Source organism: Lissotriton vulgaris, chromosome 7 (assembly GCF_964263255.1).
Source record: "Lissotriton vulgaris chromosome 7, aLisVul1.2, whole genome shotgun sequence".
Classification (NCBI taxonomy): domain Eukaryota; kingdom Metazoa; phylum Chordata; class Amphibia; order Caudata; family Salamandridae; genus Lissotriton; species Lissotriton vulgaris.
In genome coordinates this window covers 633,386,518-633,400,759 of record NC_141695.1, presented here as the reverse complement: position 1 = coordinate 633,400,759, position 14,242 = coordinate 633,386,518, and the positions used below count along the sequence as shown (strand labels likewise).

Below are 14,242 nucleotides of genomic sequence, written 5' to 3'. Positions count from 1 at the left end.
TGCTTCAGTGACCCTAGTTGAAATATCAGTACAGATTTTTGCAACTCGCCTGACAGCATTCTGGACCTTACGACATGTAACTTGTGCACGAGCAATTTCAATCTTTGTTTCAGCTCGGTGAGCCATCATCGTCTGATAAATCATAGCTAGAGTCACCTCTTGATCCGCGCAAAGTTCGTCTGGTCGCTCTTCTCCAATACAGGCGGGCTGCGATACAGCTTCCAGAGACATGCCACTGGGGTCAGATGATTTGTTCCTAATGTCATTATTCCTCCTAGCTCTATGTTTTTTAACGGTTATCGTAGACCCGGGGGAGGTCTCACTTATTCTGGAATCATCATTCATACTACTGTCACCCGGATCATCTGCCCAATCCTTATCAACACTTGTCTGATGAGTGGTCTGACATAAAAAAAATCTGTCAGCAGCCTCTTAAAGAGCCAAAGAATCAGGGTGCAAAGCCTCATCCACCACAGGTGGTGCTATTTCCTCAATAGGCGAATTCAAACAGGCCGAGCTCTCAGCAGCTACTCTCTACGCAAACTCCATCTCCCATAATACCGCTGCCCGGTCCTCTTTCAGCAGCCCTTCCAGAATTAGGCAATAATGTTTCAGCAGCAAAATTAGATGATATTTCTCCAGAGAGTTCAGCCACCTGAGTTATCTGGCTCGAAAGCCCCCAGAAGTAACGATACCGTCGATTGGCAGGATCTCAGAGCGTTCTCATAGAATATTTTTCATTATTTGCTTTTCGTACATCTCTGGTACTATTGGTCCCTTACTTCGCTCTCCTCCCTTTTTATGGTTTAAGACAAGCTCCGACTGGGCTACCGGCTTGTCAACCCCGCCTGATACCCCTAATTCACCCGCAGCTCCAGCCTTTTCCGTGCGTGCAGCATCAAGCTGCACAGAAGTCTTCAGTTTCACGCTTCTGGTAACCGGGGGCTTCTGAAGGGATTTCGGTGGCATTCTCGCTTTTAAACCAGCTGCTCCAGTTAGGTAATATTTCGGAGAGAAGAGAGGAAGGCGCCACGTCGGAACTAGGAAAAAACCGAGAAACATTAGCGGTGAGACCATAGGCTAATAACACACCACACGCCAGGGTCAGAACGCTAAGAGAGCACGCCAAATACTTTTGCTGCTGAATCTAATTTCAACGTATTTTGCAAATGCCCGACACAGAATGCTAAAATCACCCATGCATTCAGTCAGCTCCAGCCGGTTAGGTGAACATTGCGGCTTACTCCTTTTCCGACCAGGAGCAGAGGGATAGGCATCTCATACGGCCGATGCAGCGGCCGCCATCTTGCCCCTGGAACAAATCCCGCTGAACCTCTTTAGTTATTCGACACAGTAGGAGATCAGAGGGCAGCTTTTCCCAAGGTGACATGCATGGAAAGGCATTCAGGGTTATGATCGCTCTCAATTATTTCCTTAACTATCATTTCCGCCACTTTGTACCATAATCTGAGATCAATCAGAACATATTCGATGTAACTCTCGCAATTAGATTTATTGTGTGTAAATCCCCCCTTGCTGTCTGACTTTGTTCAACCATTCACTGCCCTGAGCCCATATTCGAATGCAAGAACCTTCGGCCCACATGCATCAAGCATTTTTGGAGTCGCAAACGGTGCGATTCCTTAAAATCGTCCGTTTGCGATTCCAAAAATGCTTTTTGAGATGCATCAAGCAATTTTAGAAATCGCAACTTTTTTGCGATTTCTAAAATTGCGATTGCTTTTAAGAAATCGCAAATTTGCGTACTTTTTAAATTGCGAATTCGCAATTAGAGGGATAAATTTACCGAGTAGTTGAACTACTCGGTAAATTTGCAAAAAGTGAAAATAACGCTGAAAATGCACTTTTTTAACATTCATGTTACGGACACACATGTCCTTAGGACATGTGTGTGTGCAACATGATGCGAAAACAGCATTTCATCGGTGCAAGGGGGGTTCATTTGAACCCCTCTCACCACCCTTGAAATGCAATCAGGATTTGCGATTTTCAAATTGCGAATTCGCAATTCCCATTCATTCCTTTGGCCCATAGGAATGAATGGGAATTGCGAATTCGCAATTTGAAAATCGCATTTTTTATGCGATTCGGTAAAAATAGCGATTTCTACCGAATTGCATAAAATTTAAAAAATAATCATGCATAGCCTTTTGCGATTTCTAAATTGCGAATCGCTATTTATCGCAATTTAGAAATCGCAAAAGACAACATTGATGCATGGGGGCCTTCATGTGTAGGGATGCACGGGTCCACTTTTTGACAGGGGTTAGGTCAAACTGTGAAATGGATAATTTCTCGTCTTCTTCTCTATTTAAGTTAAAGTTGTCCTTATCCAGGGGTTTAAATGTAGTATTGAAATTCCTCGCTAAAATAATGTACGAATGATATTTCCTCTACTCCAAATAATTCTCAAGTATTTGTAGTGCTTCTGACAATTAGCCTCCCTTGCCTGAGAGGCATTTGCTCTAACAAAATATCCAACTACAAGTTGTTTGCCATCATCTTTCAACCTCCGGGTCTCTTGCGACAAATAATGTTGGTATGTTAAGGGATACTATACTAGTCTATCCCATACACAGTCTGGTGTTTTTGTACTTTGATTACTTGTAAATCAGTCCTCTCTAATGCTGACATGCCCTATTTTGGGACCATTGGCGCTTCATCATTTTTATATACCTACAAATTAATTTCCTGATGTCTGTACTTGACTCTTTTTGACAATCCAGACTTCAATCTAGTTTCTACTGCACAAATATGGAATTCGAATTGCTACATTTTGCCAATATTGACTAGGTAAAGCACAATTACCTAAGTGTTATCCATTTGCACTGTATTCCTTTGCAATATTTGAACATAACACTCTAACTACCCACCCTACCTACCCATCTTCTGTCTTCCTCTAACAAGCGCTGTACTGTAAATAAAATTCGAGTTGCCATGTATCCAGACAACACATGGTTGGCTTCTGCCTGATGTTTTCACACCCACTTCATGAATAGCTCTTTAAAACCCTACTGGGACAAATGTGTGCTATACAAAAAATAAATAAAACAATTGTACCCGAGAGAAGATCGGATAAAGAATTGTCTTACCTGCATAATCCAAACCTTTTGGAGCTGCGTCTGAGGGGGCAGCACGTGCCACCACCAGATTTATCTTCTTCACTTTCTCCTCGGGTCGAGGTTTCCTGACCAGGACCCTGCTTGTTACGGGGGGCCTCTGCTCATCTGGGGGAGGCTTTGGGACACGGAGCTGGGAAGAGAGAAAAACAAAGTACTTATAGCCTTCCACATGGCAGTGGACACGCATGGTAGGAATGCCATATATGTGGGTATTGAATCAGCTTAAGTGGCCTTTTAACACAGGTATTTCAGAGGAATTATTTTAAGCAGTGTCCAGCTTTTCCCATGGATGTCATTTAGGGGCTGCTAGAGGTAGTAGTTACTTCCCATGCTCCCTGGCTTGCCCTTTGCGACCTCTGGCATTGTCTCATTGTCTTTGCGACCCCAACAGTCTAACAATGCAAGGACAGCATCAGAGACAGAAGACAACCACAATTGTTTTTTAATGCAGTTTTATAAAGTGCAAACTCGACCTGAAGGTATAGCTGGAATGCTTTACATGAGCATCACTTAAATTACACAAGGCCACATTCATTGTAGGTAGGCCCCGGGGGGGGGGGGGGGGGGGGGGGGAGAGGGGGGGTTGTTGTCTTTCGGCAGTGAGTATGTGATTTGACCAGAATCCCAGGATGTTGAGCCGACGCCAAGACCCATGCCTGGTTCCACAACTCCAAAGTTGGCAGCTCTGGCTGTTACGCCCAATCCTCTCCCCACTCTTTGAAATAGGTATTTAATTTGTGTAGTTCTGACTCCCTTATCACGGACTTAAACCCACAGTAGCCAATAAGGAGATATTACAAGCCTATAATTAAGACATTAGATGCAACGTTTATTTTATTTAATGCAATTTTATATAGTGATATTTTGAGTTTAGCTTTATGGGTGATGCAGGGAGTCTAGTAAATTGACCTAGCTTCAATGGAAAGCCAGTGAAGAGAAAACAGTATGGGTGTAATATGATCATTTCTTTTGGCCACAAAGGCGAAACGTGCTGCTGAGTGGAGGGTAGATTTTAGAGGGGAAAGATGGGTTTTGGGAAGGCCAACAAGTAGAGAGTTGTAGTAAGCCAATCTGGAGAGAACCAGTGATTGGACCAACGTTTTTTGGGTCTTGCTCAGGAATGAAACGCCAAACCCCCCCAGAGAAGGCACAATTGGTAGCGTGTGTTGTTGGCGATGGTGTTGATATGGGAATGTAGGTTGAGTCTTTTGTCTAGGATGACATTTAGGGATTTGGAACTGTCCGCAATGGTAGAATTGTCCATTCATGACTAAACAGGAGGAAGAGAGATTGAGGTAAGAGAAGACGGAATTCAGTTTTGGAGGGATTCAGGATGTCAACTCATCATTGACATCCAATCTTGGATGGAGTTGAGGGTGCTGTTGAGGATTGATATGTTGTGTGCGGAGGACACCTTTAGGTAGATTTGGGTGTCATCAGTGTAGAGGAGATAGCGTATCCTGGAATTTATTAGAGATTTCTCAGTGGTTCCATGTAAAGATTGAACAGGGTGGGCGAGAGGATCAAGCCCTGAGGGACCCCTTCTTCCACAGCCTTTGATGTAGAGAGACAGTTTGCTATTTTGATCATCTGAGACCTGCCCGGTAAGATTCAAACCATTTGAGCACTGTTCCTTCAAAACCCATTCTTTGAATTAATGTGTTCAGAAGAGTGTTGCGATTAACAGTGTCAAAGGCTGCGGATAGGTCCAGAAGGATCAGGAGGCATGGCTTGCCTGAGTCAACAACTCGCAGGGCATAATGGATAACTTGTAGTAGGGCTGTTTCAGTACAGCAGGCTTTAGTGAGGCCAGATTGAATTTTGTCAAGAAAATTGTTGTCCTTGATGTGTTGGGAGAGTTGCTCCACTACATATCTTTCAGTAATTTTAGCAAGAAAAGGGAGGTTGAAGATTGAGCGTAAATTGTTGAGGTCATTCACATCAATAGAGGGTTTCTTTAGACGTGGAGTAACCTGCCCTGTTTAGAAAGCAACAGGAAGGAAGCCTTGGTTGAGAAAGATGTTAACTAGACTGGTCCAGCAGGGAGGCTTGTAGTTGTAGAAGTCCAAGACAATGTTGCTAGGGAAGGGATCGATAGAGTAGTTTGAAGGTTTTGTTTTCTGAATGCTTTTGAGGAGGGCATCTTGTCAAATGTCTATTATTTGTAAAGCGCGAACAATTACCTGAGGGTGTTAAGGCGCTGAGGGGCATTGGGAAGAGTAAGGGAGCTATTGCACAGAGTCACATGGTGCTTGGCTGATCTGTTGCCGGGGATCGAACCGCGAGCCCTTGGATTCCGGAGTCAGCCACCATGGCCTCTGTGCCACACCTCTTCCTTCAGTGATGACGTCAAAGCTCTGCCACAAGACTTTAGATTTGCGGTCCTCAAGCGAGGTAAAATGAGGGACGTGATCAACCAGCAATTTTATTTTTTCATCAAAGAATAGTGCACATTCTGCTGCTTTCTTGGGAGGATCGTCAAATTTGATGGCTAAGGAAGAGTTGCTGGTAAAAAATAAAAAAAAATGCTTTTTAGGTCTGTTCTTGGCTCTGATGTGATTTGCATTTTCACAAAAGCTGAATTTGTGATAGCGGGATCCTGCATAACGGAGATCGGAGATTAGAGAGACTAATGGTGGAAGGGGATTGTTTTCATTGTTTCCCCAGCTGTCTCAAGATCTTTCTTTCTTTATGGAGGGATTTTTTAAACCATGGTGTAGTTGGAGTGGGCTTTTTTTTTTGCTTTGTAGTGGGGCAACATTATCAATCACAACAAAAAGGCTGGTGAGACATTAGGTGGTCAAATCAATGGCGTCTAAGACTGGAAGTGCCCTCTTAGCTGTGTTGCAGAGAGTGTCAAGTTCAATGTTTCTGGTGTTGCAGAACCAGGTAGTAGTCCTTTTAGGTTGGTCAAGGGTTACAGAATGGACAGGTGCAGTGAGAAAGGAGATAAGGAAGTGGTCCGAACAGTCTACTGGTATAGGATCAACAGCAGTTAGCATATCTTAAATAATACGGTGAAGCGTGCAGCCCTTGGAATGTGTTGGTTTTGTGCTATGTTGAAAGAGGTTATTCCTAAGAGAAATGTGACAAGCCTGTTTACAGCTGAAACTTCCAAATACCCCAGTGAAGATTAAAACCTCCAAGAAAGATCAATTTGTCGCTTTGTGAGTATTGGTCACTAACAAAATCAGTGAATTTTTCCGTGAAGTTAGAGCAGTCACCTGGTGGGTGATAAATGACATTAAACCTGAAAAGGGAGCTGCGCTGTCCTTGAAGTTCCAGAGAAAGGCATTCAAAGGTGCAGAACAGAAAGAGCTGCTGGGAAAATCTTACCGCTAGTCTTGTTTCTTACAGCATAACAGCTCTTACTGCCTGCTAGGTGGCTGGAGAGGTATGAAGGGGGAGGTATGAAGGGTGGTCCTTCTTCTCCATACCGGCACTAAGATTTCAACACTTGTTGGACACTTGTTTTAGTTTGAAAAGATCTTGTTTAATTCAAGTCTGTCTGGTCCTGTAATCATTTCCCAAACTTTTAGCGGAGTTTTGTTAGAAGTGGCGGGGTCTGTGATAAACGCCGAGTAAATACATGGTGAAGACGCCGCACGGTGTCGAACGGACCATACAGTGATGACGCCACACACATAAAAGACCAGTGCGTGAAGCGCAAGACAACATCAATCATACGAATTAAACAGACCCCGCCACTTCTAACAAAACTGCACTAAAAGTTTGGGAAATTATTACAGGACCAGACAGACTTGACTGAAACAAGATCTTTTCAAACGAAAACAAGTGTCCAACAAGAACTCCAAGAGAATTGTAGAATTAAGTGTACGAGTAGTAAAGAGGTACCCTGTTAAGCCCTGATGAAAAACCCGGCAACTTGATAAACGGGTTTGGAAACGCGTCGGCTGTTTCACAATTTTCACATCCACAAAGGGTTACAAGTGTTTATGTGTACACTCGAGCAGTGTACACATTCAACAAAGTTATGTTTTTAGAGAAAACTATCCCTTGTGAGATCAATCCTAGATCATAGCCAAACAAAAAGGGTTGTAGGATTGTTATAAAATAAGTATTAGGGTACTATTTCAATTTGTGTTGTATATATTGTCAATCATTCATTTGTTATGTATATAACTGTATCGTGTAGCAATACTCCATATAACTTTGTGAATTATAAATGTATGGCAATGTGCAAAACTTGGACAATTTTCAATGCTGTAACTGTATGAATTGAATCACCTCAAACAATTGATGAACAATACATCTATACCCAAGAATTAATTTAAAAGGGTATATAGTCTGCTTTGAATAAAGAGCAGCTTTAACAAAACCGAGACCGAGTCCCCTTGTTGTTAATACACTTTTGGCTTGTGGCACCACCATAGGTAATAGAATGGTGATCATGAAAATAGATCTGCTTTAGAAAATATGTTATTTTATGTAATCCTGCACTCATTACAGTTTTTGTACTTCAGTAATGTAACTTTTTGGGAAGTCTTTAGGGTCAATTGTAATATGACATTGCCTGTGATGTTATGAGTGGTAACATGTAACATGCCATCACGTCCTGTGATTTTACTATGTGACTTCACTTGCTGTGATGATGCGGGTCAAAGGGCACACAATGTCACTTTCACTTCCACTGGCATTTTCGTGAATTGACTTCCATGTGGCTTTACCTAGTCTAAGAATGTACAGTTTGGAAAATGCAGAAATCAATCACACTTAAACAGCCCTTGGCATTGTGCCATCAATATAGTTATTGTTTGTAAACAAAAATCAACCTAAAGAATGGGATGCCACCAGAGACAACCCAAAAAAAGTATTATATAGACTAACAATGGTACAGATGAGCGCACTCTTGTTTGTTTTTGTTTAACACTTGTTTAGATGGTAAGTGTTGCAGATTGGGAAATCCTCCTGAGTATGAGGAAGAAACAATGCCTGAAAGCGCTGTCCTCACATTCTGAAAGGCATCACCAACTTGCACTCAATAAAGAAAAGTAAACGAAATTGTCAGTTTCTCAATGAGTTTTTCCCAATGCACATTAATGAGTTGATACATTTCATTTGGTTATCTCAATCTTCATATGAACATCACAGTGAGCTTCCACTTCATGCCACAATGTTTGTTTTACATATATTTCTTCTTTCTTCTATTTCTATCACTACGGTAGTTCATGAGGTTTACTCATTAAAAACAGAGTTCAAGTGCTATTTGCCCTCCTTGTTTCTATGCATATACTATGTGTTTGCAAGAGCAATTTATTTGATATCACATTGGAATGAGGAAAAATGATATATGTATATATATATATATATATATATATATATATATATATATATATATTCACTAAAAAAACCTATAGGTTTCACACACGTTATAGTTAGGAATTAGCATTTTAAAAACCTTTGAAATTCACTGAAAAAAACATAGGTTTCACACCAGTTATAGTTAGCTGGTCATTTTACTCATACAAAACCTTTGAAATTCCCCCGTTATAGTTAGTTCAACTAAGTATAACTCGCGCGCCAGCAATGCACTGCTGATGACGTCACATATCACATCACTCATGACATGGTCATTGACATCACTCATGACATCACTCATGACATCTCAAATGACATCACTGAAGACATCATCCAGTGAATGTGTGTCTTTCTGAAAAATAAATATGTTTTTATATATGTATATCTAAAGGTCGATGGAAGAATAAATGGGCAAGTAAGTGTCTAAATGGATGACTTTTTTAAAAAATTGATTGTATAACTGACTGATTAATTGTATCCAAGTGAATACATGGGTTAGTGAGTAATGTTCAAATATGTAAATATCTGTATCAGTCTCACACATTTTTGAATAAGTGGCTACATGGGTTGGTAAGTAGCTACATGAGTGTCTATATAGGTTATTAGTTGGTTTTTTGAGTTTCATTATGAGTGTCTGAGTGTTTATATGGTTTGGTGGGGAAGGTTACTTAGCACATAGATGAGTGACTCACTGTTTATATGTGTTTTGAAGACAGCATGTGCGCAGGACTGTATGGGTGGATGAGTGTGTGTATAGGTGTGTTAGTGTATGAATGGCTGTCTCAATACTGTCTTTATGACTAAGTACATATGTGTTAAACTACTATATGTGAGTATTGGTCTATATAAGTGAGTATATATCTGAGTTAGAGATTTGAAGAGTTCCTGTATAACTAAGTATGTGTTTCTATAAGTGATCGTTTAAGAGAGTCAGTATTTGTATGTTTGTGTGTATAGCTGTATATGCAAGTAAATGGATGTTTGATAGTTTATTTGCATGTGTGAGTATATGTGTTAGTAACTCTATGGATGAGTATCGGTGTGTAACAGGATGTATAGGTGTTTGAGTACATATGATGATTGAGTACATGTATGAGTGACTATATAGAACTGTTGGTGAATGAGTGGTTGCGGAAGAAGATGTTGGAATAGGTTGTTGTAACTGGTATTTGTATCTCCATTTTCTTGAAAATTTTTATTTCTATTTTTGAATGTGTGTATCAAAGGTTATATTAGAGTGAGAGGAGGTCAGCAGCTCTTTCACAAGGATGATGTCATCAGTGATGTCATTTGAGATGTCATCAGTGATGTCACTGATCATGTCATGAGTGATGTAATATGTGACGTCATCAGCAGTGCATTGCGGGCGCGCGAGTTATAGTTAGCTGAACTAACTGTAACAGGGGAATTTCAAAGGTTTTGTATGAGTAAAATGACCAGCTAACTATAACTGGTGTTTTTTAAATGCTAATTCCCAACTATAACGTGGCTGAAACCTATGGTTTTTTCAGTGAATTTCAAAGGTTTTTTAAATGGTAATTCCTAACTATAACGAGGCTGAGACCTATGTTTTTTTCAGTGAATTTCAATGGTTTTGTAAATGATAATTTTTAAATGTAATAATTGTTATATTTTTATACTGATTTACTACATTATTATAAATTATTTATTTTTAGATATATTATTTGTTAAATTACATTACATATTTTTAATATAAATTGAAAAAAAAATGTTTTTAAACCTCTCTGCAACGCAGCCCCCTGGCGTGTTTGCAGAGGGGGAACTAATTCCCCTTGCATACTGGGGAATCCTGGGGGCCAATTTACCCACCTGGAACCTCCAGTATGCTTCAGGAGGCTGCATTGCAGAGAGGTGTAATGAGGCCACACCCTTTTTTACACCTCTCTGCAACGCAGCCCCCGGGCGCGTTGGCAGAGGGGGAACTAATTTCCCTTGCATACTAGGGGTCCCTGGGGACCAACTAGACCACCTGGAGCCTCCAGTATGCGCCAGGGGGCTGCATTGCAGAGAGGTGTAATGAGGCCACACCCTTTTTTACACCTCTCTGCAACTCAGCCCCCTGGCGCGTTTGCAGAGGGGGAACTAATTCCCCTTGCATACTAGGGGTCCCTGGGGGCCAACTAGCCCACCTGGAACCTCCAGTATGGGCCAGGTGGCTGAATTGCAGAGGTGTGTAATGAGGTCACACCCTTTTTTACACCTCTCAGAAACGCAGCCCCTGGGCGTGTTTGCAGAGGGGGAACTAATTCCCCTTGCATACTGAGGTTCCTTGGGGGCCAACTAGCCCACCTGGAACCTCCAGTATGCGCCAGGGGGCTGCATTGCAGAGAGGTGTAATGAGGCTATGCCCCTTTTTATGCCTCTCTGCAACGCAGCCCCCTGGCACATTTGCAGAAAGAGAACTAATTCCCCTTGCATACTGGGGTCCCTTGGTGCCAACTAGCCCACCAGGAGCCTCCAGTATGTGCCAGGGAGCTGCGTTGCTTTGCCCTGGAGTACGGCGGTCCGCGGGGCAGTGTGTGGGGGATTTGGGCACCCCTCACTTCTTTTTCACTATGCCCCCGCGATTTGGTCTCCCTGGGGGGTAATTAAAAAAACATACCGGGTTTAAAAAAAAATTGGGGCCTTAGGGGTCCTTGTGGGACCACCTTGACAGGCCTAGGGGGTCAGGGTGTTTCTACCCTGCCCCCTTTTTGTGTTCTACACGTTTGTTTTTCTGCTTTCTTGTGCCTCGGTCTACTAAGCACAAGATGGCTGCCAACACTTCCTGGTTTGGAGTGTTGACAACCAATGAGCATGCAGCTTTCTCGGAAAAGGTATGGGCACCGTATGTGTAGCGTACGCGGACTACACGTTCTACACGTTTGTTTTTCTGCTTTCTTGTGCCTCAGTCTACCGAGGCACAAGATGGCTGCCAACAATTTCTGTTTTGGAGTGTTGACAGACATTGGCAGCCAATCAGCATGCAGCTCACGCACACGAAGGTCCGCGCATGGTACACGAAGGTCCGCGCACGGTACGCGTACGGTGCGTGCTTATAGATATATATGTGTTTTCAAATTCGATTTTCTCAACAACTACTGGAGGGATTTACACCATTTAAACAAAAGGTCGATCTGCGAATCAGACTCTAACATTTTGCCAAATTTCTTGTAATTCCGTTCAGCCGTTCGGGCTGTAGCCGTGTATAATCGTCCTATGGAAAATAACATGGAGAAAACATGTTTTGGGATCCCCCTTTTTTCTCAGCCCCCGCTTGACGAATCTTCCCGAGACTTTCAGGGAAGGAGCGGGCCATCTTCTTTGAGAAATTTGCGAAGATTCAACAACCGGCGCCAAAGTTATTCCCAATAGAATGTTGCGGATTTCCTATGGAAACTAGGTCCTAACTATAACTACCTACCGGAGACCGCCAGTAGGCAATATATATATATATATATATATGTGTTTTTCATATATAATTTTAATTATTTCCGGAGTCCCCGCACATGGGCGGGAATATTCAGTGCTTATGACTATTGATGAGGATCCCCTGGAAGAGAACTCCAGTAATGTTATGTTAATGTCTTGTTTAGCACTTGGGCATGTAAAAATTTGCCTTCGGACAGTGTTGGAAGAGGCATAGATGACTTTAAGAGCAATGAACTTGAGAACAAGTGGATCTTCCCACACCTGTGTTTTACCCCCACCTAGCATCCTTCAGGTCAGGTCCTATGAATCTGCCCTTATCTGATGGTATATTGCGGCTTGGATAGAGGAGGGGTCGTACCACCAAAGAGTCTGGGTGCCCACGAATGAGTAACTTTTACGTCCACAGTCTAGAAGCCCTGTGCATTATTGCTCGGTTTACATTGTAGAGGTGGTAGTACATCACACAATCTAAGAAAAAATACTTCAGAATGGTTTCACCAAACTGAATGTCAGCCATGATAGCAAAATCCATATCCCCGTGTTTACAGAAAGCACACAACGAGTTCCAGGTGGCTTACTTTTCAGATGACATTGATGGGAATATGCCCTTAAAAAGACTACTTTGGTCATCACATTGTCAACAAAAATACTAACTGTAGGAGAAAAACCTCGAATAATCCGATTCAGTAAATCGGAAGATAAAGTCCAATTGGTGTGGCTTTGATAATGTTTATCCCCAGAACATGTAACAATCAGCTTTTTAAGTTGCTGGTAGGGTTTTCATCTAGCATGGGGAAAGAGGAGTGCTCTTCTCACACTCACGCTAAGGAGAGTCCTCCCAGCATCTGAAGAAGGATTTAGACGAAATACCTTAAGACAAACTTCCTGTCTTAGATGAAATTCAGACTCACACCTCATTCTTTATAAAAGCAGTCAAGAGTTCATCAGACAAGAGAGTCTGCAATTCACCAACTTACTCTCTCTGGCAATAAGTAGTTCACAAGCCATTGTTTTAGCACAATAGTACACAGAAAGGCCAGTGGCAATATTTAAATCTAACCAAAAGGGGCGTGGTCAAGATGGCAGCCATATAGGGCACTTTCCTTGACTGCTCTGCCAGCCAGCTGCAACTATCAGCATCCACGGCCGGTCTTGGGCCAGAAGACGTTATTACTACAGGAGACAGGACTCCTTGAGATAGAGAGAGATGGTGTGCTGTCCACCAAACAGCTGCCTCGCCCTCTGATGAACGATTTCTGACTGCAGCCCCTGGACTGCACAGGCTAAAATGGTGCCAGTGAACTGAAGTATCTTGTCCCACCCACAGCGGGTGAGTAGCGGCCTCCCTAAACATCGCCCCCAAAATCTGGAGGTCCCTAGAAGTCAGAAACCCCCATGGCAGCACAGTACAAGCTTGACGGCAGTCTCAAGACCAACACAGCCCCACCCCTCCCCCCACTAGCAACACTTGAACCAGGTATTGGGAACAAGCCAACTGAATCTAGTGAGAGCAACCACACTACACAACACTGCAGATCGGATGCACAGTGGTGGAGTTCTGCCCCTTGTTAATGCAGCCCTGTAGTCTATGTAGTATGTGTTTTCTCAAGACTTCAAGGATGTCAAGTATGACCTAGCGGAGGACATTGACAGGGTATCTAAACTTGAAAACAACAAAATGGCTCAAGGTTAGGAGATCGAGACCTTAAGAGAAAACGCAGCAAGTCACCTTATAGGCCCATTCTGAGGACTATGAGAACCATTCCTGCAGGAACAACATATGCATACACGTAGTACAACAGGAAGCCTGAGGATGCAAACATAAGAAGCTATGTGCAAGTTCTCTTCCATCAGGTTTTGGACCCAGCAACGGAGACTAACATACAGTTGGACAGGGTCTACAGAGTGGGGTGCCCAGGGACGGGGGGCTCGCCAGACATCCACACATACGTCCATGACTTCCAGCTCTAGGAGAACATTTTGCGCAAAGCAACAGGCGCCCACCAAGTGCCGTTCTACTGCCACAAAACTGAGCTGTACCAAGACCTCTTGGTCCTGAAACTCCAAAGGTACAGAGCCTTCTGTCTTGTCACAGAGTTGTTTAGGAACACATGAGTCTCATACAGCTGCGGACACCGTTTCACCTCATCTTCCACTGGGGCAATGCCCTACACCAACTCAAATCATTAACGGTGGCCCGCCGGCTTCTGAACATGTTGTATGATGCTGGGGGTACCCTACCACGAGCCAATAAGCCCTGTAAGGGGCAACACCACCAAAGGCTTCCACCCGCATCCCAAAGCAATTTCCCAAAAGAGACAAGTGGTACTCGACAGTCTGGCCGGCGA

At 42.8% G+C, this 14,242-nt stretch overlaps 1 protein-coding gene across 4 annotated transcripts in view; it reads right to left on the bottom strand.

The window, feature by feature from the left end:
- The window catches only part of MYCBPAP (MYCBP associated protein), a 1,064,843-nt gene that overhangs the window by 887,562 nt on the left and 163,039 nt on the right, over positions 1–14,242 (bottom strand). For all 4 annotated transcript variants that reach the window (XM_086930831.1, XM_086930830.1, XM_086930829.1 and 1 more), the window contains exon 3: positions 3,114–3,273. In XM_086930831.1, coding sequence (XP_086786957.1) covers positions 3,114–3,273 — 160 coding nt within the window. The remainder of the gene's footprint in view (positions 1–3,113; positions 3,274–14,242) is intronic.